The sequence below is a fragment of the Nipponia nippon genome, unplaced genomic scaffold (assembly GCF_047370975.1).
Source record: "Nipponia nippon isolate SJK-2023a ecotype South Korea unplaced genomic scaffold, ASM4737097v1 scaffold_19, whole genome shotgun sequence".
Taxonomy (NCBI): Eukaryota; Metazoa; Chordata; class Aves; order Pelecaniformes; family Threskiornithidae; genus Nipponia; species Nipponia nippon.
In genome coordinates this window covers 5948323-5973425 of record NW_028262335.1, presented here as the reverse complement: position 1 = coordinate 5973425, position 25103 = coordinate 5948323, and the positions used below count along the sequence as shown (strand labels likewise).

The following is a 25103-nucleotide window of genomic DNA, read 5'->3' as shown; positions in this document are numbered from 1 at the left end:
GAGGACCAAGGAGACGCGGGGCAGCCGTTGCACGCTCACGCACGCAGCGCAGGCGCTGCTGGGAATGCCTTCCTCAACAGAGGGGAAAACACTCTGTCCTGGCCAGTATTTCTTTCCACTTACATCAGAGAAATGCCAGTTCCAACCAATTCATACAGGTTTCCTGAAGGCACTTAAAACAGTAACTTGCATTCTAAAATCCCCATTCAACTTAAAATACTTACTTTCCTTGGAGATTGGTCCCAAATCCAAACTGAATTTTATTTCAGTTACTGAAACATCAACTATGGCTCATTCCAGGCCCTCAAATTATGAAAGGCTGATTGCAAACAAAACCTTTGGAAGAGCCCAGCGGAGAAGCCAAGTAAAACTTTCTCATGGAAAAATTCTGCTTTCCACATAACTTCTAGGTTGATTTCAGAACGAGAAATAGCATCTGGGATACTGACTTTTCAGAGGTAAGGCTACATTTTTGAATATGAACTCTCTGTAAGGCAGGTTAGACCTGAAACTACAGGCTTAGACTGGGAAGATAAGAACAGATGCTTCTGAAAAGTGTGAACAGAATCTAATTCACTGTTTCTTCACAGCAGATGATCAAAATCCCCAGATGAACGTTTCTGTCCGTTGATTTCTGTGGCCTTTGTGCCCCCTTGCAATCCTGAACGCTAGGACTGCTACAGCTCCTGCCTGAGGAGCAGCCCAGTCCTCAACGTACAGATGGAGAGCTGTCGTGCAAGCTCCTCGAGAGACGAACGAAGCCCAGGACCTGCAGCGTCCCCTATCACTGGGCATCCTTCTTTCATCCCTTCAGGCTCCAAAAAGGACTTCATTATCCTCTTAGCTCAGATTAATACTAGTTGTAGTTAAGCACAATTATCCTCCACTTGTGGGTGGATTTCTTGCCTATTTGAGCTGTTACAGGACAAACCCGGCCTCTGTCTGTGCTGACAGGTCTGCCACAGGCGGTGTGAGATAGATGCAATGGGTCAAACACTGTTTGCACCATCAAAATACTTTGTCAACACAAATGGAACTGCCTCTGCTGCACACACGGGCACGTTCTGGCATGCCTGCTTATTCTGCTATACAAATAAAGCAACATTTAAAATCTGGGTCTCTACGTATTTCCAGGCAGAAGTACCCTTCTCTCAATTCAGCCATTTCACCTTTGGGAACCAGAGTCACCCAAGCAAGGAACATTTGGGAGGCTTGTGAACTAGCGGAGGCTCCCACACACGAGGGAATTTGGTGAAGAGGGAGAGGGTGCTCCATGCCATCGGCAGCAGGGGATCCAGAGCTGCAGGCCAGTTAACGGCTCTCTTCAGGGGACATGGTGACATGGAAAGGACTGGCATTTGGTAAAGCCAACCCTTCGACCCTCAGCTGCCACCGGCATCCTGCCCTAGTAGGCAGAGAACGAGCGGGGGACTTATTAGGTCAAACCTGTCAAAACCACCTGGGAGGCAAAGGTGTCCCATTGAAACAAGTGAGGGAACATCACTGTCCCAGCTCTGAGCCCCTCAGCAAGGGGTGCAGAGGAGGTTCACCCTTTCCACACCGACTTACCCAGCCACAGGGCCCCATCTGTATCTAGCTGTGTTGCACCAAGCGGAGAAGAGCCAGCAATGGGGGCTTCGTTGCCGACTTGAAGGGAACCTTCTCTCTGTACCCTGCTCCCGGAGCGAGGGAAGAAGACACAGAAGATGATCAGCAACCTTAGAGGAAAACCCCAGAGCTGCTCTCTGCTTTACACTAAATCCAGACACTGGGCACCATCAGCCCTTCTCCACCTGGAGAGGAGTGGGGAGCAGAGCTCTCCCTCGGGCCGCGTAGCACAGAGCCGTCCTTGGTGCAACGCCTCTCCGGGGAGCGCCACGCAGCCGGCGGCGAGTGTTCCCCTCCGGCATCGCCCGGGCATCCCGCAGCCCCGCCGCCAGCCCCGCCAGCGGCCGCAGCTTCCTCCCGCGCCCTCCAGACCCATCAACAGAAATCCCTGGCATGCCAGCCGCATGATCCGCTCACCACTCCCACCACCAATAAAAATAAAAGGGACGGCTCGGGCTCAACACGAACAGAATGTCAAACCCTCAGCCAGCTAAAATAAAAGGCACGAACCTTTCGTACCTCCTTGAGCCTGCCGCTTTGACATTTACAGGCGTGTCACAACACGCACCCCTCCAACGCAGCACTGCCCACATGCCTCTCCTCTATTATTATCCAAGAAGAGGAGTGACCCTTGGGGATCACAGGGCATGGAGCCACAGCCGTGACTCAGGCTCCCTAGTTCCCAGCTTGCCCATCCCAGAGCAATCAATCAGCCACGGTCCTGCTCTCCCCTCCTGCTAGCCTTCGCACCTGTATGCTTTGATGTGAATCCACTGGTTGGTGTTGACTGGGACCGTGGATCGTAGGACGACTGGCTTGGAGCCGAGATCATAGGTCATTTGTACGAAGCCATCCACTATGGCGAGGGCGATGTAGTCTGATCGCTCCAGCCCCTTCCCGCTCCACAGGATCAGCCCCTGAGTGGCTTCTGTTTTGATGCTTAGTTCAAAGTGGTTCGATTGCAAGGCCTTCTCGCTGCATGGGGAGATGGGAGCAGGGGAGAAGACAGAGCAGAGTTAAAAACATGGCTACAAAAGCAACAGGCAGCCAGTCAGCTCCTCGGAGCAGCCTTCTCTCTTCCCAGCCAACTAGCTCACCTGCTGAGGATAACCTTCAACCCACCTTTGGCACCAGGCTATGCATGGGGTCTCAGTCCCTACCTGCTGCACTTGAGGGGTCGCAGCCTTTGCAATATCCCAGGCCTGCTCAGAAGGCCTGGTGCATGGCAGGGGGAGCAGATGGAAAGCTCTGAACCAGGCCACAGGATCAAAGAAATGGCCCTCTGGAGTTCTCTAACCCAGCTCCCACTCAGAGTAGGACCATTCCCAGTGCTAGATGAGGGCAGCTGTGGACCACCAAGAATGGAGCTTCTCCATCTTTCTGCTGACCTGAGTGGGTGCTGCACAGTTCTCCTGGGGATGAAGTGTTTTCCCCAACATCCAGCTTGAACCTCAAAGACACAGCCTGGGGCTACTGCCCCTTGCTTTTGCCCTCCACAGAGCACAAGGTTCAGACACATCAACCCCTGCAAGCTGTGACACACAAGTCTTGGTTTTGCCTCCTCATATGCAGGCACTGAAGGAAGAGGTCTGTTACGTGGGCTGGTGAACGGTACCGGGTTGGCCCTGATCTGGCCAGCAGAAAGGTTTTCCCCACAGAGCTGCCTTTGATTTGGGAGGGGTCAGAATAAAGAGGGCTCTGTTGGCCAGATCAAGAGGGCTGCAAGCAGCAGCGAAGCTGGGGTTGACACCATTTCACCATCCTGCTGGCAGGCGTCCGAGGTGCAAGCAGGGCTGGGGTGCCTGGGGACCACTGCTCCCCGTGCCATCACCACACAGCCATCAGCCTTGGAGGCGTTTGCTCTACCCCGCTGCCTCTGCTTGACCAAAGCCCAACGGGAGCCTGAGGCTGGGACTGGGAGGCGATGAGCACCCTGCAGTTTGAAGGGGATGGAGACTGTCCACAGAGGCAGAAAGCCTTCTTTCTCCTAGGCGTGGTATCTTTTCCCAAGGGGGAATGAAGGAAGGACAGGATTTCCCCCACGTTGGCATCCCAATCTTTGCTCAGTCCCTTTTGGAACAGACAAAAGGCTCTTGGCAACTGGTGACGTTGCCATATGGAGTTGCCATCCACTCTCCTGGGATGCTCTGAGACACACTGCTGACACATGTGCACACATAGACCAGACAACATAAACACCACAGACAGCTTTTTATTCCCAAGGGACACTGTGTCCAAAGGGCTGGACGAGGGCTGTATTGTCAAGGTAACTCAGCCTCTTGCCTCACCAGTGGCTATGTGCTGGGCTGGTCCCCCAGGAGGGAGGGCCAGAGCTGGAGCTGCATAGGAGCTGCTGTTCCTATGCTGGAAGGACAGGGCTTCCTTCGGGTTTACTCTCATCATCTCCAGAGCTGTATCCCTTATAAATAAAAAGCCAAGGGTATGGACACACAGAACGCGCACAGAGACAGAGACATGCTGAGGCAGCAACAGCAGAGCACGAGACGCAAGAGCTGAAAGCCTGGCACAGACTCACCTGGGCTCCGCAGGATAGTCCAGTGCTTCGGGACTTAGATGCAGGAAGAAAGGGGAGCGTGCGATAAGCGCAGGACAGCAGAGGAGACCCTTCCCTCCCGCCCCGCGCACGGACAGGGAACAGCCCTGCTCAACAGCAACGGCTCTTCACCCTACACAACGCCCAAGCTGAGAAATCCGCCCAGCATGAGCAGGAAGCCTCAGCCACTGTCCTTGGGGCTGAGTTTCCTTAAGCCAGCGAGACAAGTTTGCAAGTTATTGCTTAGCCAGGGTGAGCATAATGCCAACGAGTGAATACAGCCCTGTCCCAGCGGTGCAGGGACTCTCCTGGGTCAGGACTATCAGTGTGGCTGCTGATCACCCACACTGCCCTGCTGGGATGTGTATCCTGGGACAGGACGGAGGGCAGCACCGCTGCGGGAAGGGGGCTTTTGGTCCACGGCCCTGTGTGAGGACCCTTTCCCGGGCAGACCTGCAGGCAGGTCTCAGGCTGGTTCTTTGGGATGCTGCAGAAGGGGCTCCCATCTAGCCAGATGGCTGAATTGACACGTAAGGCCTCTGAGTCAGTCGCGGGGCACTTGGGCGGCAGGGCGTGCATGGAGAAGGGGAAACCCAGGACTACAGCTGTCCTGCTGGCACTGCCTGCAAGCGTTAGGGGCTACAGGCCCGGCATTACAGTCAGCTCTAACTAGATGTATATATAAAAATGTACGTTCAAAAAAAAAAAGTACGGGCATGTCACGGCCAGCAGAGCCCAGAGAAGCAATTGGGAGTGTTAGTCCTGCCCAAGGCACACCCTGGTGTCTGCCTGGAGACAGAAGAAACTACTTTTTATGGACAGCCCAATGGGTCCTTCAGCCCTGGCGGGGCTAGTGAGTGCCGCTGCCAAATCCCAGCAGAGGGATCTGGGGAGAAGTGCTAAGCTCCCTTGCAGGATGGGGCATGCACAGCCGAAATAGGCTGGCTCTGGCGGGGAGAAGGCTGGGAATGGTGACCTTCCCTTTGCAGAGCACTGGGAGAGGCAGGACACAGAGGTAGCGGCTTTCCGCTCATCTGCAGGGATGTGGCTCACATCTGTGCAGAGGGACAGCCGGGCACTTTGCCACGTGGCAAAGTTGTCGTGCAGCCCACTACGTGCCTCTCGTTGCTGTAGGGCACTGTCTAGCTTAGGAGGATGCTTGGATCCTAAAAAACCCTTTCCAAAACACCCGAGCACCTCCCAGACTGTTGTGAACATGCAGGTAGTGGGCTCTGTGGCACCCCAGGTGTTGACATGCATACATGCACGCAACTCAGCCTCCCGAGCCTCTGCCTGACCCCAGCTTGTAGGAAATGAGGTGAAATGGGGATGTGACAGGCAGGTATCACTCAAACTCTCCCCCACACAGTGGGGAATACAGCCGCATAAAACCAGTGCTTCTCTTCCCCTCCTGCCGCCCAGCAAGACAGACAGACAGACAGCAAATCAACAGCCGTCAAGCCTGCCCTAGGGAAGAAGCCCTTCTCCCCATCCGCCTGCCGAGGCCCTTCTGCCCCCCACCCACACTGCACGCTGGGAGGGATTGCCCAGACCACGCACCCCTGAGTGGGGAGCATTCTCCTAGCGCCCAGCCTGGCCTCCTTGCTGCGGCAGCAATGCTACATTCGTGCTGGAAAAATCACAGCAGGATTAGCACCCCTTATTTCCATCGCCAATGCCTCTGCTGCTGATGGAAGAGGTAAGTCACAGGAATTTCTTTCCTTATGCTCAGCTGCTTAAACTAAGACTAAGTTGCAGCACACTGCTGGGACAACATCTTGACTGCAGCAGAGCTGGACAGCGTAGCTCCTGCTGCATCTTGGCTGTCTTTGGGCCCCTGTGCAGCTGCCAGAGCTGCGGTCAGTACCTGCGTCCTCTTCACCCTGAAATGGGAACGCCTGCCCATGGCAGACCCCCGGGAAAGTGCCCGTATTCCTCCTCCCACACCTGCCCTGCGGTCCCCTGTGGGTTGGCTGGTGGTCAGGGTGGCAATGGGAGACGTGGTGGAGGGCAGATGGCTGCAGCGGGGAGGACTGTACTTACGCGGGGATCTCATTGGTCAGGTGGCTTGAAAACAAAGAAACAAGGACGTTGAGAAGAGACGGACAGACAGAGACTGACAAACAGCTCAACACAGACGCCCTCCCCAGGCAGAGGTGTTAGGGCAGCAGGGAATCTGAGGGTGTAAGAGGCAGATGGACAGAGCCTTATCCAACACCCTGGCCTAGTGCCGCGGAGCTGGGAAGCAACCACGGGGGCTGCGGGAGGACAGTGCTGAGGAAGGGTACGGAGCCAGCCTGCGGTGGACTGAGTCTCCCGTAGGAGAAATATCCAGCCCGGAGGCTGAAGAGGACCTTGGTCAGGGCTCCGTTTATCTTGAGAGAGAAGCCCCAGGGACCAGGACAGCCACAGAGACCGCAGGGTCCGAAGACATACCCCTAGCCCATGGGGTCAGGGTCGAGCAGACTCTGGAGAAGGCTAGCCAAGTCCTGCAGCAGTGACGGCCCGTCCCTGTTGGCAGAACCTACCCTTGCTGCACAAACAGCCAGAGAGACAAAGGAGCTGGCAAACAGGCATCAATTAAACCGCTGGCAGAGCTACCTCTCCCCTCAGCACAGCTCACCCAGCCCACAACCCACTCCTCAGCACGTGGGCAAAGAAAGGCACCGACCAGGAGCAGGGCACATTAACCATCTTCACGGGGTGCACTCAGCCAGCTTCATCCCGCTCCCAAACCAGGCTACGCTGACCCAGAAAGTGGCCCACACGCTGCAGAATGAGAACATCCAGACCTGAAGTTGGCCAGGCACTGCTGTTGTGGGGAGAGCTCTCTGCCAACAAGGCAGCTTTAGAGGTAATGGCTGGAAGTGAGTGCTCACAGCCCCAGTTTGGCTTGCCCCTCTTTGAGCACTGCCCTTGGACTTCTTCGACCCTAGCTCTTCCTGCTAACAGCCCTAACTCCTGGCTTTGATCTTGGTTCAGCTCAGCAGCCAAATTACCTCTTTGTCACGGCATTGTGGTACTCCATATATGTCCTACCATCAAAAGCAATGGCCTCTGCATCTCCAGCAGCCTTCTCAATGATCACTGGAGGTGAGAAAAAGAAGAGCTGTCAGGCAACGTAGCATGGCCTGTCCATCCTTGGAGACTAGGAAAATCCCCCTTTACACTGAGCATTCATAACAGGACAAAGGCACGCACAGACCTGCCATCCCTGGGGGCATGTCAGCACTGCGGCACTCTAAGCAAGCCCCTGGAAAGTTTTCCTGTGGCTTTAAAGCCCATGAGTTTGGACCATCTCCCTGTTTTGCAGCCAACTGTCATGAAATCCACAGCCTCGCTGGTTTCCTGGCTGCAGCTGGGAGGAACCTGGGCTCGGTGATGGCCCAAGGGCTCATCTCAGGGAGGCAGCAGGAAAGAAACCCTGATCTGCTATGGCATCAAACCACCTTTCCCTGCCCCAGGCTGCTTCAACTGAGCACAGCAACACAAGGCAGGGTCAGAGTGCACTGACAGAAGGGCTGGGTGATCTACCTGCGGGCAGCAGCGTTTGCCCTGCCGCATGCAGCGTAATGCCTGCATTTCTGTGAAACGGCATTGCCTCGACTTCACAGCGGCACAACAGTGCCAGCCTGCGAATGCCACGGCTTGTTCCCCCTGGATCCCTCCCAGCTGCCACAAGGGCAAGACGTCAGGCTTGGCCTAAGCAGTGCGCTGTCCTGCTGCCACCAGCTAATCATCGAGCAGTTTCATTGCTGCGTCTGGCTAGCGGGTGAGGGTCCATGTCCAGCCCTACCCTGGCAATCTCACCTTTCTCACAGTGAGCCCCGGAGAAGCCCCTCTGGCAGGCACACTCGTAGCTCTCTAGCCGGGGGCTGCAAGTGCCTCCGTTCTGGCAGGGATTAGGTTTCTGGGTACAGGGGTGGCCTCGGAACGGGGAGATCTCAATGGCGCTGCGGATGTTCTGCTCCTTCAGCACAGGCACCCCCTTGACGGAGATCTGACACATGCAAGCAAGAGGAAGCACAAGAGTCAGGCTTCACCACCCCGGCTCTCCACGGGGCCGGCAGGGGGACGGAGGCCAGCACCCTCCCGGGGGAAGGGGGAGTGGGAATCCGGCCCCAAGCCCCATGGGTTCCTGTGATGCACCTCCTCCTCTTCTGCCACCCACTGCTGCCATTTTTCAACTGGGTATGCCCCCTGTGCACAGGGACCCACGTGCCGGGGCAGCCCGCTCCCAGGCTCGTCCTTGCTCTCCTCCAGCAATACCAGTGCAGATGGCACGTCTCCCAGCCAGACACCTGCCCCCGGCTGCCCGGTAGCGCCTTACCCTCTGCACAGCTCCATCAAAGCTGGTAGAGATGGCAGCTGCTCGAGCTAGCTTGCTGAAATCTGGGGCTCCCCCCACATAAAATGGCTCCTTCAGGTTCAGGAAGGTGTGAGGCACCTGGGGAGGAGAGAGGAGAAGGTGAGATGGAGAAGATGTCAGGCTGTCCCTAAGCTGCAAGCTGGGCGTTTGGCCCAGCTCTGCAGGCACTAAAGCAGGCTGCGAGCAGGGCAGCACTGCAGGCAGAGCAGGCACCCATGCACAACCAGAAGCCAGGCTGGTGGGAAAGAAAGCAACACCCGCCTGTCCCCTGCGCTACCCCGCTCCCTGCCTTCCTCCCTCAAGGCACAGGCTGTGTCCTGGGGCAGGGCTGGTATGCGGCGCCGCTAGCCATCTCTGCGGAGGCCAGAGCCGGAGAGCCCCTCGGAAAGCATGCCGGAGCCTGGCACAGCCAGCCCTGCCCTAGTGCAGGCAGGCAGGAGGTGGGCTGGGCAGGGAGAGGCAGGCTGGGCTGGGCATCCCACTTGGGACTGGGTCCCCACCTTCTCCTCTGTTCCCTGTGCTGCTCCTGCTGGCCACCCTGCCCCAGCCCGGCTGCCCCGCATGCCCTGCCACCGGGACCTGCAGCCGGCCACCAGCCACGGCACTGCCAGGGTGAGCCACCACCGAGCACAGGGAGCGGATGAGCTCCACGTATCTGGCACCAAACCAGGCTGTGTAAAGGGTGCTGGGAGAAAGGGGCCTCCAGCGAACCTCCTCATGCCAAGCTGCAAGGTCTTACCTGCCAGGAGGCACACAAGGAAAAGATTTTCCTGTGGATTTAATTTTGGGGAGATGCTGTTCTAATGTCCTCAGGTGTGGAGGTCTCTGGCTTTGTGCAGCCCCCAAAACCAAGTAAACAAATATCGCTTCAGTCTCACAGGGCTAATGTTTCAGCCCAAACTCATACCAGAGGGATTCAGCTTGGGTTCATCCAGCTGCTACAGGTCCCCTACAGCAAACGGCTAGAGGAGGTTCTCCTGTGTCTCACGTGGCTGTGAGTTTGGAGGAGAAAGACCCCCTCCTTGCTGTCACCCCGCAGCCACGGGGAGTCCCAGGGGAGTCTTCAGCCACAGGGTTCACTGGGCACACAACAGGAGCGATGCCCCCTCCTGTGTGCCCGGGATGGGCCCCGAGGCACAGCGGCGAGGCAAAGATGCAGTTATATGAATCACTAGCTAATGCTTTGTGGAGTTAACACGAGAAACATGACCGGATTAATTGAAATGCTTCTGAAACAAAATGTAACAACTGGCTGGAAATTAATGACGGAAGAGGAAACAAGTGTCTCTAATCTACAGAGATCCTAAAGCTGCTTGGTCAGATGGGAAGGGGAGTGGGTGAAACATTGAGATCTGAATGGAAAACAAAAAAGAACAATGTGCCAATGGCAGATGAGATGGAGGTGCAGTGGGTCATACTTATCTTTACCTTACGGGATTTCTGGGATCCAGACAGCAGGGGAGGGAAAAATACAAATGAAAATCAAAGGGAGAGAGAGAAAGAGAGAGAGAAAAGGGAGATCAGTGGGTAACATCATAACATGCAGGGCTGCAAGACCACTGCTGCAACCAGTGCCCGGGAGAGCCAGGGAAGGGGAGCTGCAGAACGCAACAGGAGGGGCCGCTGCCACCCTGCCAACCAGGGGGAACCTTCACCAGGAGAGAAGCTTGAAAAGATGAGAGTGAGGGGAGGAAGAAATCCCTTCTTTTGCAGGAATGCTGCATGATCTTGATGCTGCACTTCTATCTGGAGCTTAAGGATGAGTTCAGCAGCAGCTGGGGCTTTTCCTACATTATCAGCTTCCCTGCTGGCAAGGTGGATGAAAGGAAGGCCAGTGGCCCTGCCGTGAAGCCCTGGGGAACCACTGTTTGTGCGGAGACAGAAGTGCAGAGGGGACAGGACACGGGAGAAGTCAGAGGCGTAAACTGCCAGCTTGGAAGCCGAGCAGAGAAGGCACTAATGGATTCAGCAGCAAGAGCGCAACAGGGCTTTTACTGCTCCATGACTTGCTCCCGGCCGAGCTCCCTGCGCAGCCAGCACTGCGGAGGGCTCGAGTCCAGCACCAAGGGCGCAGGCTGAAGCCCACAGGGGCCCAACACAGTGGCAGCACAGGCAGCCGCTTCCCTTGGTTGCAAGGGTGCCTTGTGTACCTGCCCCAGTACAGGGACCCTCGAGCACCTGCAAAAAAAGGGTGTCCTACAGCACCCAGGCCAGGCTGCAGAGCAGCGAAGACAAGCAGGCAAGCTCTGCCCTGCAGCATCTTTTCCTCCCCAGGTCTTGCCCACTCCTCCTCCACCCTTAAAGCCGTGCACCACAGGGATTAAAAGCCCACGAGCCTGGGAACTTCTCAGCTCATTTCACACATGAGAGGAGCAGGGCTGGAAGCCCAGAGAGCTCTCCCTGGCCCATCAACGTACCGGTGACTCTCCCATCACCCTCTCGCCGTTGTTGATCCTCATTACCCCTTTGCGCCCATTTCTCTCCAACAAGACACTTATCCAAGTGTTGAGGGGAACTGGTTCTTTGCTCCTGGTGGTGAGAAGGGAGGAGAAGACACATGGGTGAGAGCTCTGCCGTCACCACCTGCAAACCAGCGCTGGAAACCTGCCCTGACCAGCTCGGGCTGCCCAGGCCACTGCAGCTTGACCAGCTTGGGCTGCCCCAGCTCGCAGCCGCGCCGACAGCCCGGCATAGCCTGGGAAAGAGGCACAAGCTGGGGACAGGCCCAGCTCTGCCCTGTCCCACAGGACAGCTGACCAAGAGCCATTACTGCAAACAGCCGAGTACGAAGCCTGCTCCCCTCCACTTCCTTACGGTTTTCTGGGGAGAGGAGCTCAAAACCAGTGCTGGACACTGAAAGCCACCACTGTCCCTCTCCTGCCTCTGCTGCCACCACCCCCCTGAGGAGCAGCTCCCCAGCCTGCAGCCCACCCTACCTGAGCACCGCTGCCCCTTTGCCCAGGTCGTATCTGTACTCCAGGTAGCCATCGTGTAAGGCCAGAGAGACAAAGTCCCCTTTGCCATCTGTCTTCTGTCCGTTGTAGAAGATCATGCCACTGGGGTTCTTGGCCAGGAACACAACTTCCATGGACATTTTGTCCCTGAGGAGAGAAGGATTACGGATACCCTCCAATCCAGCTGCCCACGTGCTTTCTTCCTCTGCCCCCGTGTGCCGAGCCCTTGGAAGACCTCTGCCTGCCTGGGACTACAGGTATGGCAGAGAGAGGCCACCCCTGTAAGGCACCCTTGCCAGGTAAGTGATACATCTGCCATGTTCAGGATGCTGCTCCGTGGTGCCTATTTACCCAGCCCGTTGCAACGCCAAGCCCGCGGGGAGCTCAGTCTGGCTGCGGGGATTCTGGCAATGCCAGTCCCTCTGAACAAAACCTCCAAAACCTGTCGAAAGGGAAGACCTCTAGGGAGAGCCAGCATGGGACAGGCGAGGCTCAGGGTGCGAGCTCTCTCCCCCAGATCAGCCACGCGGGCAATGCGCTCGCCTGCCCCTCTCCCGTTCCCTGGCACTTACTGCAGGTCAGGAACGAAGGTCTGCAGCCCATTCAGCTCCAGGTAGGAGAAGCCATTGAACTCCGGGAGGAAGGGCATGGTGTGGTCCTGCTCTGTCACTGGGCACAAACGAGGGAATGGTGAGGAAGAGGAGGCAGAGCAGCTTCAGCCAGTGCCCCAGAGCCACAGCTGGCAAGGCCTCCTGGCCACCCAGGCTGGGGAAATCAGCACCTTCAGTTCCACCCCCTTCCCCAGACCCGCTCCTCTGCCAGCTCCCGTCCCACCTAGCTCGCAGAAGTCTCCTTCCCGGCCCATGGGACAGGCGCACAAGGCACCTCCCTCTGGCAGCACCAGGCAGGTGGCAGAGACGTGGCAGGGCGTAGGGTCGCAGGGATTCCTCTCATCAGCACACGTTGGGCCTGCAGCAGAAACGGCAACCTGTCACATCAGCATCCCAAACCAACAGCCATCAGGCATGATTTGGCCAGAGACAAACGCCTCTGATGTCTTCTGATGGCCCTGCCAGCCTTTTTCTCCCATCTCAGGTTGGGTTCCCGTGACCCAAGAAGCCCCCCTCAGTGGACACCACAAATGGCAGATGATACCCGTGCCAGACTACGCTTTGCACTGCCTCTAAAATACAAGGGGACATTTTTTTGTGCATAAGAACAGACAGATCTTGGCCCTTGTCTCATGTGCACATGAATAGGTCTACACCCTAAATTTATGGTCTTGACTAGATGTGGCTTCATCCTACACTTCTCCCTCTAACCCACTGCTGACGCTCCGCACCACATCCCCCTCCCACTGCAGCTCACATCGTGAGCCCCAGAGGCTCTGGGACCCCTCAGGGCCAGCCAGCAGGATCAGGAGCCCCAGCAATGCGCTGTCTGCAGCCCCCTCCCCGTACCGGTGTAGGTGTAGAGACACTCGCAGTGGAACATCTCTGCCTCCTTGACATGGCAGATGCCACCATGGTGGCAGGGGTTGGGGTGACAGGGGTCGTTGCCGCACTCGCCCACCCCGCTGCCATACAGCACATCACTGCCTTTCTCCCGCAGGTCGTACATCTGGTTGTTCACGTCCAGGAGGCGGATGCAGCCCTTCAGGCCGGTTGTAGCTGCAGTACGATCTGTCACCCTGAGGGGACAGAGGACAAAGTGGGCGGGGGTTTTGTCCCCGAGGACAAAAAAAGACAGAGGCCCTCCAAGCATCTGGGTCAGGCTGTGCTCCCCAGCAGGGTGTTAAGAGGCCCCCCAAGCCCAGAGAAGCTCTGCTCCACAACACTCCCCCAGCCACCGCCTGGAGCCTGCTGGCAGGCAGAGGGCTGCAGCCACCATGGATGCTCTGCCTGCAGCAGCAGCAGATGCTGTGACACCCACGGCAGCGGTCCAGCGTCCCCACTCACACAGCCATTTGGTCCTCCGGCGCTCCCCCGATGAACAGGTCTGTGTCGAGGTTGAGCCCGTCGGTGCCCGTTGGGCTCTCCCCGCTGACGTGGGGCTCCCCGTCGACAGACAGCATGCCACTGCGGCGGTTGCGGTTCACCACTAACTGGTGCCACTTGCCAGGCTCAACACGGACCTTGCTGGTGATGATGCCCGTGCCAGAACCGGTGTTAAACCTGGAGCAGAAGAGGGGGATGCTCTGTCTGTGCCACCCTGCAGAAAGGTGACATCTGTGCCACAGCACAGGGGCTGCTGCGTCCCAGTGAGAAGGTGGGAGCACTCGTGAGGCCCCGTCCCTCCCCACCTCTGGCCCAGGCTGCTCTCAGAGCATATAGCTGTCCCCCGCTGAGCACCGGGACTGCCTGCCTGAGCACTCATCCGCACTTTGCAGTCTCCAGAGGTCTGCCCACCACCTCACCTCATTCCAAATCTGCACCTTTGGCTTTTGGAACTGGAAAAATCATTTCAGCTCAGATTTCCGGGGCCTTTCTCCCTTTCTTTTTTCCCCTGCATTTCTTTTTCCAGTACAAAAACAGCGCCAAAAAAAGACCTCTCACTTGCTCAAAAAATCAACCTCCCACACCTTTTAGCTTTTCAAAATTCCAACTGAAATAAGTGAATTAAACTTTGTTGAAAAGTGCCACAGGGAATGAGTCTCCTTAGTATTCCTACTAGATTGGAAAAAAAGCTCCTCTTCTTGTCCATTTGATGCTACTGGTTCTTAGCCTGCAAGTTCGAGCCCAGCATCCTCCTGGTGCTCTGCAGGGACCATGGTGGCAAGAGCAGCTGCTCCGCTCCCTCCGCACCGCACAGGGCCGAGGGGAAGGGCACCCACCTGAGCTCCACGAAGCCGCCAACCAGCGCCAGGGAAATGAAGTCTTTGCCGCGGTTCTGCCCATTGTAGAGCAGCAGCCCGCTGAGCTCCACAGTCCTGAACTCCATGGCAATGCGCACGGTGTGGTATGCCTTCATCATCTTGAAGGCCAGGTAGGACTTGCCACCAAAGCTGGGGATGAAGTACCTGATAGCTGCAAGAGCCGGGGGGTGGGTAGAGAAAGAAAGAGGGGATGAAATAGAGGAGGGAACAGGAGAACAGAGAGCAGATAAAGGCCTGACGTGAGCCTGCGAACACTTTCCTATGTGTACCATCAAAGAGAGCTCTTGTGAAGTGGCAGAAAGAAGATGGCTCTCTCCTCTGGGCCCATGCTCCTGTGCAATTGTTCCCTGTCATCACCTCCCAGACACTCGTACTGGTAGCAATCAGCTCCTCTCGTGATGGGATGCCCCCCAAAGATTGCTCCCAGGCTTTAGAGATCTGTGGCATTGCTCCCCCAGTACTTCACTTCAGTAGTGTCCCAATCAGCTCCTCCCAGTTAAGGACCAGTGCTGTCGGTCCTTTCCATGCCCAGCTACCACATCCCCTGTGCCCTCAGCTGAGCTCTGCTGTACACACAGTTCCTCGTAACTCAACTTCCCTGCTCCTAGGTAGTTTTTATCTGTCCTCCCAGAATCCCACAAGACTGATCTACATTCATCGCTCCAGGCTTTTATTCATTGCAGCTGAGATTGTCCAAGGGATCTGGAAGACCAAACCCTATTAAAATTAACAGGACTGGACGCCCACATCCAGCAGCAGCTTTGAGCGCTCCAGCTTACAGCTTCAGGGACAAAGCTTTTCGGGAATAAGCACTCATAACTACCCAGAGCGCCCGGCGTGACACCAAATTGCCCGCGGGAGCTCACAGTAAATAACAGCAGCTCTGGGTAAGCACGCTGCCAGTCTGCAGCTGGTGGCTAAGCAGCTCTGAGCGCCGGGGAATAGAGCCTGAATTATCAGCTCGCATCTCCTGGTGTTTGAGAGGACAGTTAGTACCTGTCTCTCTGTTACACTAACTAGCAGTCACTAGCTGCAGGAGGTGTGAGTGACAACGCCACAAGCTGAGATAAAAAAGCAGAAGCTCACAATCCCCGTGCTTTGGGGCACGGGTATATCAGAAGTGGAGCCAGGAAGAAATTGCTCCCGGCACCTTCTTACCCTGCAGCCTTGCCGTGCTTGCCTCTTACAATGCAGAGTGCAGGTACAACCTGTTCTTGGCAGAGTTTAGAAAGCCGGTTAAATTGGCCCCTGCAGTGCCTCCTGCCTGGTGCGCGTGCAGCGCCAGCACAAGTTACGGGGCTGGGTTTGCATGTGCCCCCGCGTCTCTCCACTGCCATGCCGTCAGTGCAGGCTGCTGGAGTAGGAACGGACATGGAAAGGGCCACACCGTGTGAAGCCCAGCCCTTCAGCCCTGGCGGTGCCTAGCAGCACGTGCTTAGGGACAACAGGGAAGAAAAGGGGCAACTGCAGAGCAACGCTTTCCCAGTTGGGTCCTCCCAGCTTCCTTGGCTGGAGCCAGGGTGGAACTCAAAGCCCCAAGAGATGCGGTTCCCCTGACTGTGCTGTCCCTGCTTTTGGCCCTCTCCCTCTTACGGCTGTGAGCTCCGCTACCGGTGCCCAGCAGCGCCGCGGCCGCAACAGGTCAGAGGCACCTACATTTCTCACAGACGGCTCCCCCTTTGCCTGCCGGGCAGCTGCAGGTGAACTCCTTCCCATCATCCTCGCAGGTGCCACCGTGCAGGCAGGGGTGAGAGTCGCAGGGCCGCGAGGGTTTCTTCGTGGCAGGGGGCTGGCGCGTGGGCTTCCGCCGGGTGGTGGCAGGGAGGGTGGACGTGGGTCTCTTGGTGCTCACAGCTCCTGCCATCTTGGTGCTGGGTTGGCCCGCAGCGTCTGGGCGCAGGACGTGGACAGTGGTGGCAGCGGCGGCCGTGGTGTACCTCCGGGTGGTGGTGGGTGCCATGGTGGTGGCTGTGGTTGTGGTCACAGTGGTGGTGAAGAGCCTGGGGATCCAGTCTGAAACACAGCATAATGCAGGTAGATGGCTAGTGCTTTGCAACCCTCTCTGGGAGCAGGGAAAGCCGCTCGGGCTTTTGGGGTGAGGTGGCAGCAGAGAGGCTTGGACGGATGGCTACCGCATGCCCAAAAGCCCGAGAGCCTTCTACCCTCTGCTCTCCAGCTCCAGGGCTCCCGCTGCACGGCCTGGCTTACGAGTCCGGCAGCTGCCTGCACAGGGTGCACGTCTGCACAGGGCTCTGCTCTGCAGCACCGCGGTGCTGCCTGTCCTCCCACCCTGGCGTGGGGTAGACACGCTCCCAGGCAGAGCTGCAGGCCCAGCGCAGGTGTGGCCATGTGCCTTTCTCTCCTGGAAAATCAGTGTTTCAGATCACGCAGGCTCGGCTGGCCAGCCCCTTGGGAATGCCAGGAAGGGCTCACTTTCCAGGGCTGTGGGCAATGTCACATCGCCATGGTGCAGCACTGCCGCTTGCCACGTGCTGTGGAAGAGGGGAGCAATTTTGCCCCCCTTATGGCCTTCCTGAGTTGAGAACAAGTCTGGGCACATGAACTAACCACTGAGCCCTGGCTCTGGAGGGCACTGTCTGGGGAAGCATTTGACGGGTTACTGCTACAGAGGAAAGGCCCTGCCAAGACCAGAAGAGCCAGCCTGCCCATTTGAAAGGCTAAACCAAGAGAGGGGGACTGACGGCAGACAGAAGGTGCTCACCAAAGTCCATGAATTTGACATGCTCCTGCTGGGGCTTCTTCACCAGGATGGTCTTCTTCTTGGAAGCCTTGATCTGCTTCAGCAGGGCACCTTGGATATCAGCTGCTGTGTAAGAAGTGGCTGATCGTAGCCAGGAGGAGAAAGAAGAAAGGCAAGGGTGAAGATGCAGGCCCACCTAGCAGACCTCCCCCCAACACATCCAAATCATTCCTTTCCCTAGGAAAAGGCTTCCAGCCTTCCAGGCACCAGCTGAGGGTGCATCTCCTCCCAGCTCTTCTCAGTTGATTTTGCTGGACAGAAGACGTAACCCCGGCAAATTTTAACAAGGTTCTTTAATGCTCCTTGCCGCACACGTGTTTCTCAGGCCGGCAGCCCCACGGGGAGTGCCTGCTCCCTGCTCAGGCAGATGCTGATGCCACAGTGAACCAGCACCGGGAAGGCTCTTACCTGGGTCAAAGTGGGACTCCACAATGACACGGACAGCACTGCTCTGCCCCAGGTCTCGGACACGGATGCTCTTGAAATCCTTCTTAACATCAGAATTGCGGAAAAGCTCATCCAGCTAGTTGGTCGGAGGTGAAGGAGGAAAGATAAACAGAGTAATGGGGAGATCCTAGGGCATAGGTCCTTTCTGTAAAAGATCTTGAGTCTCAGCGAGTCTCCTTGGTTGCATCCCACAGGGGTTTGCATCCAAACCTTTGCAAGACATCCCACTGACACACGCAGAGAACAGGGCTCCTTTGTGTAGGGTGATAATTTCAGATGATCCCTATTCTTTACGGCCTGCAGTCAAAGGCACGAACAGGATCCAGAAATAGTGTGGGGCGAGTGAACTATCCCCATCATACCCATGGAGAAGACTGGAACAGAGCCAGACCAGAGACACCTTGCAGTTCATACAGGGATTTTTTATTGTGTGGCATCTAAATCTTACTGATCTCTTCTAAAGCTGTGTAAACCTGCTTAGGCACTTTGGAAAATCCCATAAGGCACCATTCTGCATCTTTAAGTACCTGACTGCCTTTCAAAAGTTGGCTCTCGGACACTGCAGGATTTTTATGGAGTCACATGAAGGAGACAGTGACAGTCCAGGGCTTACAGCAAGTCAGGGCTTTAACAGCCCTGCTAGTTATCTGTCCAGCCTCACGCTGGACTGGCAGTCGTCACAGCTAGAGCCCACCGCTTCCGTCCCTCGGCTTCAAGGCAAAGACAAAAGAAAGTAATTAACTGACTGATGGTCCCATGGTATAGTCTCCCCCTGTAAATTTGGGCATAGTGATCTCGGAAGGGTAACGGAGCACATCACACCCATGGGAATTTGCAGGTAGGTTGCACAGGGCCAACAGGGCTCTGCAGCACAGGGCCGTGGCAGGAACTCTCAGCCCAGCCAGAGCTGGGACAGAGGGCCTGCGCCATGCCTTCATTTCCCCCAGCCCTGGGAAAACAAATCAGCAAAATCTCCTGCCTTCTCACAGGGGGCGCACGGATGAACCAGGGAATGAAGCTTTTGTGTGCATGTTTGCATCCCCAGATAGAAGCCACTGTTGTATTGGGAAATATTGCTATTGTGATACAGAACTGCACAAACCATATGGTCCATATGCCAGGCACACATCTGCTTATATGACTGTACTGAGGGCCTGCCAACTTCTAAGTGCAGCTTGGAACCAGCTCTAAATATGTTAATCTCCTTGCAAAGATGCTTTGTTTTTGCTGTGCCACACTGCAGGCTACAGTATAATGTTGCTACCCCACCCAGCGCTTCCTTGGCATACCCATATGTACACGTTGCCACGCAAAGTCCACCTACTCCAAGAGCTGGCAACGCAGAGGCGTTCTCCTTAAAGGTGGGAGACTAGATTTACATAAGCAGCTTCCCAAGTTGTGTAGCTGAACTGAAGGGGAAAAGGGGTTTTGGACATGTTTTTCTCTAAGGGCTTTTCATGGGGATAATGACACTTCGGGAAATCCAGGGCGTTATGGCAGAACATCTCGTCTAGACAGCCCCACCACCAAGAACAAGCTGAAAAAGGATAATTTTTGACACAGCACATAACAAAGGATGGAACCCACTGACACAGCACGTGGTAGAGGCTAATAACACACATAGATTAAAAAGAGATCAGACAAATTCACAGAGGGTACCTCTTAGACAGAACTGGTGCATCATCTCCTTACACTCTTAAGTGCCCTCCCCACAAAAGCGCTGGCTTTTTTAGTCGTCTGTCCACCACAGTGGGCAGGGTCTTCTCTTCTTTTGCCAAGGCCAGAAGAGCCCTAGCCAGACCCTAGATCAAGTGCAAAGGACTTACCGCACTCTCAATGCTCCTGGCCGTCTCCCCAAAGAGTTCTGACTTGGGGTCAGCCATCTCGGGTGTGTAGAACAGCTCCTGGCCTTCCACCTCCTCCAAGATGAGGACTCCTTGGAAGACTTTGGTAGCTATGGAGGGAGGGTAAACAAGACAAACGCCTTTAGTCGCCTTGTAGGCAGGGGACAGGCATGTGGCTGACAGCCGCAAGGAGCGTTCGAGTCCCTGGGGGGAAAGGGTGATGGCAGTGTGCGGGTAGTGCCAGTGTTGGGGTTAGTCTGGATGGGTCTGGGAGAGCGCCATGGAGGATTAGTATCAGAGGGTGCTGGAGCAGATGGCAAAGACCAGGCTGGAGATGGCAGCTTTTACCATACGGTTTCCTCTGAGCTCCGGCCCGGAGAGCAGCCCCCCTGCACCGGCTGAGTAACAAGAGAAAGACGTTAGCCAGAGCAGCACATAGTCAATACGGCAGGATCAGACACGTGCATGCAAACAGGGGGCAGAGGAGGGCAAAACGTGGACCCTGGACAAGGAGAAGACCTGTGATGGGCGAGGGAAGCAGGCTGTGGCCAGCCTTGCAAAACCAGACCGAAACTGCAACAGGAAGGCAAGGTGTGGTTCACTTCCAGGGGAGCTGCGGGAATGCAGAGGCAGCTACAGAACGATCCCCGCTGTGTGTAACCGTACGGGAGGTTCCCAGCAGCTGCCCTTTTGTGGCTTAAAAGGGGAATGTGGTGTCCAGAAGAAAAGGGGATATCCTGCTGGAAACCCCAAGGAACAGGGATGGTTAAGAAGGACCTCAGTGAGCCCTGAGGAAACATCTGGGAGATGGCTCCAGAGCAACAATTTTTAGGGTAACGAGGATGTATGCACAGGGCAACCGATACTCTGACCGAGCACAGGTGGCTCTGTGTTCCCTCAGCATGGATAGAGTGAAAGGGACTGTGAGAGGGCAAGACAGATCCCACCTAGGTGATGAGAGCACCCCTGGGAACTGCAGTGCCAGTCAAGCAGGTCAGACTCCCCAGGAAGCCCGGCAGGGACACTGGGGCTACAGCCGCTCTCCCTGCCTGCCCTAGCACCCAACTGGTCCTGGTCAGCCCAGCTCCCTTTACAGCCATCGGCACAGATAAAATGGGAATCCAAGAAATTCCCTCATCCCCCCTAGTGCCAGTCGTGAGCTCTGCAGAAGCCTGGGCAAAACACTGGTCAGAGTTTTAAGACTGTAGCAGTCAAGGAAAAAAGTGGTCACCTAAGCAAAGAAAACCGCAGAGCGCCCTGGCTCCCCGTGTGAACGGCAGCACCCAGTCGAGCACTAGGGCTGGGTGCTGGGGGCTGCGGCAGGTGGCCACAATGTCCCCACCAACACCCCCTCAGGGACACACCAGCCCCCAGACTGGGCACAGGATCCACGCTCACTGCCAGCCGGGCAAGCACAGCACCACGCTGCTCTCCCCGCCGGGCAGCTCTCAGTGACATCTCTCCCTCTCCTGCACCCTGCAAGAGCTCAGCCTGACTCCTGACCACCGAAAGGGAGCCCAGAGCCCAGCGCCGCAGACAAACTCACCTGGACAGTTGCTGCCTTCCGCATCAGCGGCTGCAGTCTTGCCATCAGAGCAGCATCCCAGCGGGGTGTTGTAACATGTTGCCCTCTCGATGGCTGGGGTGGAAGTTACCTGGCTTTCCTCCGCCTCCTCTTCCCCTGCAGGGCATTAAGAGGAGCATTCACCAGCAGGAGGTAAGAGCTAACCTCTGTGTTAGAGAACGAGGCTGAGACACAGCTTCATTTTGTCCTGAGAGACAGGGTATGGTTTAGGCCACAACCGACCTGCCAAGCCTAAGAAGCGCACACTCACCAGCAGAGCCTGCTCCACTAGATTCCTGGTCTCCACTGATGCCCATCTCTTGGTCTCCACTGCCTTCTGCACTGCCTGATTCAACATAGGCAGGCTGGGTGGTGGCCAGGACCACTGGCGCGGTGGAGAGAGGGCGGACGGTGGTCTTATACACCCCGTGGGTCATCCATGGCGTAGTGGCTGGTCTGGCAGTCGTGATGCGCCTTGTTGTAGGGTGACCTCTTTCAGTAGGCCTGGCTTCCAACAGCAGGGAGCTGGTAGCCAGCTCGGTGGGTTCTGGAGCCTGGGTGGTGAGCCGCAGTGGCGGAGGAAGGATTAACTTGTCCAGGGGTAGTGTGGGCGGCGGTGTGGGTGGTGAGGTGTGGCTTGTGTGAGTGATGGACTCTGAAAGGAGCAGCAAGACAGGGTAGGTAAGGAGGGGCAGGTCTGGGAAAGGCTGGCCGTAACACCGGGAAGCATGTTGCAAACCCTCAGGCACCTGCCCTGGGCAGCGCATCTGCTGTGCCACGAAGAGTCACGGCACAGTGAGGAACCGCAGCGGGAGGCAGCCAGACCCAGGTCCAGTGTCAGGCCAGAGAGCTGGCACTGCCCCAGCACCGAGAGCCGCTGACACTCACCGTGGCACTGCCCCACATGCTTCACTGTGATGAGCTGTCCCTGCCGGCAAGCGATGGTCTTCAGCTGGCACTGGTCCCCATAAGTGACACCATCAGAGCCACACACCTGGGAAGCAGAGAGGAAATGTGAACTGCACCTCTGTCTTTAGCCCTGGGCAAAATAAACCGGTCTCTAAATGCTGGGAGCGGAGGCTTTGCAGGGGTCCCTTTGAGGCAAGGAGGCAATGGTCTGCACAGAGGGACCCGAGCGCAGGCTGCAGAAGCGCAGGAGCAGAGCAGCTCAGAGGTGCCAGACGAGGCACAGAGCACCCAGCTCCATTGGGAGACATCTACGACTCACGTGCCACCCTTCCCCATGCGCCAAAGACAGTGACCGAACTTGCCCGCCTGCTTCTTGGCGGGGGGGGAAGAGACACCAGACTCCCGCGCTGCCTGCACCAGCCCGACGTGGCTGAGCTAGCCACACGTCCCCGCGCACGCCGCTCAGCCCCCCACGGCTGCCTCTCCTGCAAACCTTGGTCATGTTGGCCTCCAAGCAGAGCGGGGATGGGCACTCGCAGTGGGCAAAGCCGTTGACTTCCACGCACGAGGCCCCAAACTCGCAGCTCATTTCCTCACAGGATTTTGGGGCTGACGGGTCTGGGGTAGGGAGAGAAGGGGGAAGAGATGACCAACAAAGCACGCACCAATGATACAGAAACAGGCTATGCTGAATCAAAATCCCACTCTCCTCCCAGTGGGTCTTAGCTCTCCCAGGGACTCGCCAGAGCAGTTCAGACCAGTGGACAAGACAGACTTTCACCAAACAGAGAACGGTCCCTCATGCTGTGCATGAGTGCACAGATAATGGGAACCCAGCCAGGAATGGAGGCCAGGGCCCCTTTCCCCCAAAGCACAAGCATGCAGGTGGGAGGGATGCATTTCTTTCATGGGCCTATGTGTTGCCCTCCAGCAGTACCCAGGCACCCATTTCTCGGTGCCCCACACAACCCCTCGGGTAACATGGCTCCCTCACCTTTCTCACAGCCAGTCATGCCCAGCTTGCTGCCATTGGGGCACTGGTTGCATTTCATGCCGGTGATACCAGTCTTGCAGGAGCACAGTCCAGTCATCTGCTCACAGTCATCACGCACCGAGCCCACCGGGTCGCAGTTGCAGGCTGGGCAAGAAGGGAAAAAAAGGCACTGTTTTGCCAGTGGATTTGTAGAGCCAACAGCAGACTCACTCAGGTCCCCAGCAATCCAAGAGAAGAGCGAGGAGAAGGTCCAGGGGAAGACCATAACGCTGACTGCTACCCTGTATTTACTGACCCCGCACCAGCTGCGGCAACCTGCCTCCACCCACCACCCTCTGACCACGGTGCTATGGCTTGTGATCCCACATCCACCCCACCGGCACGTGCAGGGACACCAGGGCTCATTCATGCTGGGCTCAAGCAGTCCTGCAGAGCATCTGGTCAGGGAGCAGGCCCATGGAAGGAGACACCATCTCCTAGCCAAGCTGCACTACAGGGCAGCAAGAGCACCTGTGCAATGCTTTGGGCCACCCTCTCTTGCACAGAGCAAGTCATCAAGCTCCGCAAAAACAGCCGCTGGAGGTGACTTACACCAGGACCAACATTAGGGCCCGTTGTTTTAAATAATAGCACGATACCCTGCCGTGCCTTGAGCCCTGCAGAGCGGGCCAGGGCCCTGTGCCAGCGGTGAGTTGCACGGGACGAGGGGCACCGGCCCAGGCCTGCCCGCACTCACGCGTGCAGCCGCTCTTGCTGTCGGTGACGATGCCACGGAAGTTCCAGAAGCCGGGCTCGCAGCGGTCGCACTTCAGGCCCCCCACGCCTGGCTTGCAGGAGCACTGCCCCGTTGCAGGGTCGCAGGATCCCCCGTAGGAGCCATAGGGGTTGCACTGGCAGGTGCCTGTGAGCCAGAGAGAGAGAGCGTGAGGCTGAGTCCTGGCCATGGAGGCGGGGGGACGCTGGGGACTGCATCAAGGTGGAGGGACCGACTGCTGAACTACCGAGCTGCTCGGCCAGGGCAGGAACGTGGTCTCACGCTGGGCAGGAGGAGGTTTCACCAGCTGCTCTCAACACTTCTCCTGTGCCCCAGCTACAAGGGGGAACTAAACATTCAGGGATTAACCCGCTTGCTTTGCTGTCACCAAGAACTCCTCTCTCATTAACATCAAAGGGGGAGGAAGCTATTAGAAGTTTATTATTAATTCATTAATTAGGAACTTGATGGAGGGAAATGATCCAAAGATAGACAGAGAGACGCTCCCTTTATCCACAGGGAGCAGTAGAAAGGGGACATGGGGCAGAGCTGGAGAGAAAGGGAGACCTCAGGAGCAGCAAGCAGGGTGCAGGCACACATCCCCAGGCTGCCAGAGGTAGGCAAATGGCATGTCCAGAACGGCAGCGATGGATAAATCTGCCCTAGGGGCTTCAAGCTGCTGGTGAAATTGTGATTCCCTCCTGATATATGCTTGCTGCCGAGACAGGGACACAGGTGGGACAGAAACTGGTGGGATACTGAATCCCAGTCAGTTGGGAAGCTGTGTCCATGGATTGGAGGGCAGGGGACAGGACTTCCATCAGAGCCACAGAGAACAGCACTACCAGCCGCCACTGGCAGAGCAATGCTGAAAGCAAAATGCTTGCGTCCTCCCTAGCGTCACTCCGACCGGCTTCTCCTGGCTCTGCTGGCCCTCTTGGCCAGCACACACCGCACCGCCACACGCCTGCTCTGCCAGCACCCACCCGCAGCCCGCCCCGTGCACCCCCTGCCAGGAGGTCTCTGGACGTTCTCTGAATGCTGCTGCTTTTTAAATTATACAGCACATTAAACAGCACTACATCCTCATCAAGCAGGCATTAGCCAGGCCCAAGCACAGCGTGAATCGTGTCTCCACGGGGTAATGTGTTTCCCTAACAGGCGGTCACACAGCCTCAGCTGTTAAGAGTTTGCTAATGCTTTTCAAAATGCACCTTCTGCTAAAGTGCTGACTCCGATAATTATTTAATAAATATTAATGAAACATTTGCCAGCTCAGCTTCCTGCACAGTGCAGTCACCCACTAGTCACTGGTCCTGGGGTGGCCTGCAGAAGGTCCACAGGTGAACCTGAAAGCTCTGTTCCACCTCAGCCTGCCGTGCAAGGATACAAGCAATATTTTTGTCACTCAGGCCGGTGTAAAGCCCTAAGCCTCTAGCAATGGGTTGAAGGCACAAGAGGGCATAGGTC

General features: G+C 56.6%; 1 protein-coding gene across 5 annotated transcripts in view; it reads right to left on the bottom strand.

Moving 5' to 3' along the window:
• AGRN (agrin) overlaps positions 1–25103 on the bottom strand; it is a 125506-nt gene that overhangs the window by 2873 nt on the left and 97530 nt on the right. For 3 of the 5 annotated variants that reach the window (XM_087755380.1, XM_087755382.1, XM_087755383.1), the window contains 23 exons: positions 23616–23780; positions 22880–23023; positions 22379–22503; positions 21865–21970; positions 21248–21631; positions 20959–21093; positions 19395–19522; positions 17530–17644; positions 17083–17202; positions 16017–16373; positions 14319–14511; positions 13444–13659; positions 12946–13175; positions 12320–12454; positions 12058–12154; positions 11468–11632; positions 10949–11060; positions 9960–9971; positions 8493–8609; positions 7973–8162; positions 7162–7249; positions 2359–2583; positions 1570–1673 (listed from right to left, as the gene is read on the bottom strand). In XM_087755380.1, coding sequence (XP_087611506.1) covers positions 1570–1673; positions 2359–2583; positions 7162–7249; positions 7973–8162; positions 8493–8609; positions 9960–9971; positions 10949–11060; positions 11468–11632; positions 12058–12154; positions 12320–12454; positions 12946–13175; positions 13444–13659; positions 14319–14511; positions 16017–16373; positions 17083–17202; positions 17530–17644; positions 19395–19522; positions 20959–21093; positions 21248–21631; positions 21865–21970; positions 22379–22503; positions 22880–23023; positions 23616–23780 — 3663 coding nt within the window. The remainder of the gene's footprint in view (positions 1–1569; positions 1674–2358; positions 2584–7161; positions 7250–7972; positions 8163–8492; positions 8610–9959; positions 9972–10948; positions 11061–11467; positions 11633–12057; positions 12155–12319; positions 12455–12945; positions 13176–13443; positions 13660–14318; positions 14512–16016; positions 16374–17082; positions 17203–17529; positions 17645–19394; positions 19523–20958; positions 21094–21247; positions 21632–21864; positions 21971–22378; positions 22504–22879; positions 23024–23615; positions 23781–25103) is intronic. The other 2 variants (XM_087755381.1, XM_087755384.1) reach the window with 1 other exon arrangement.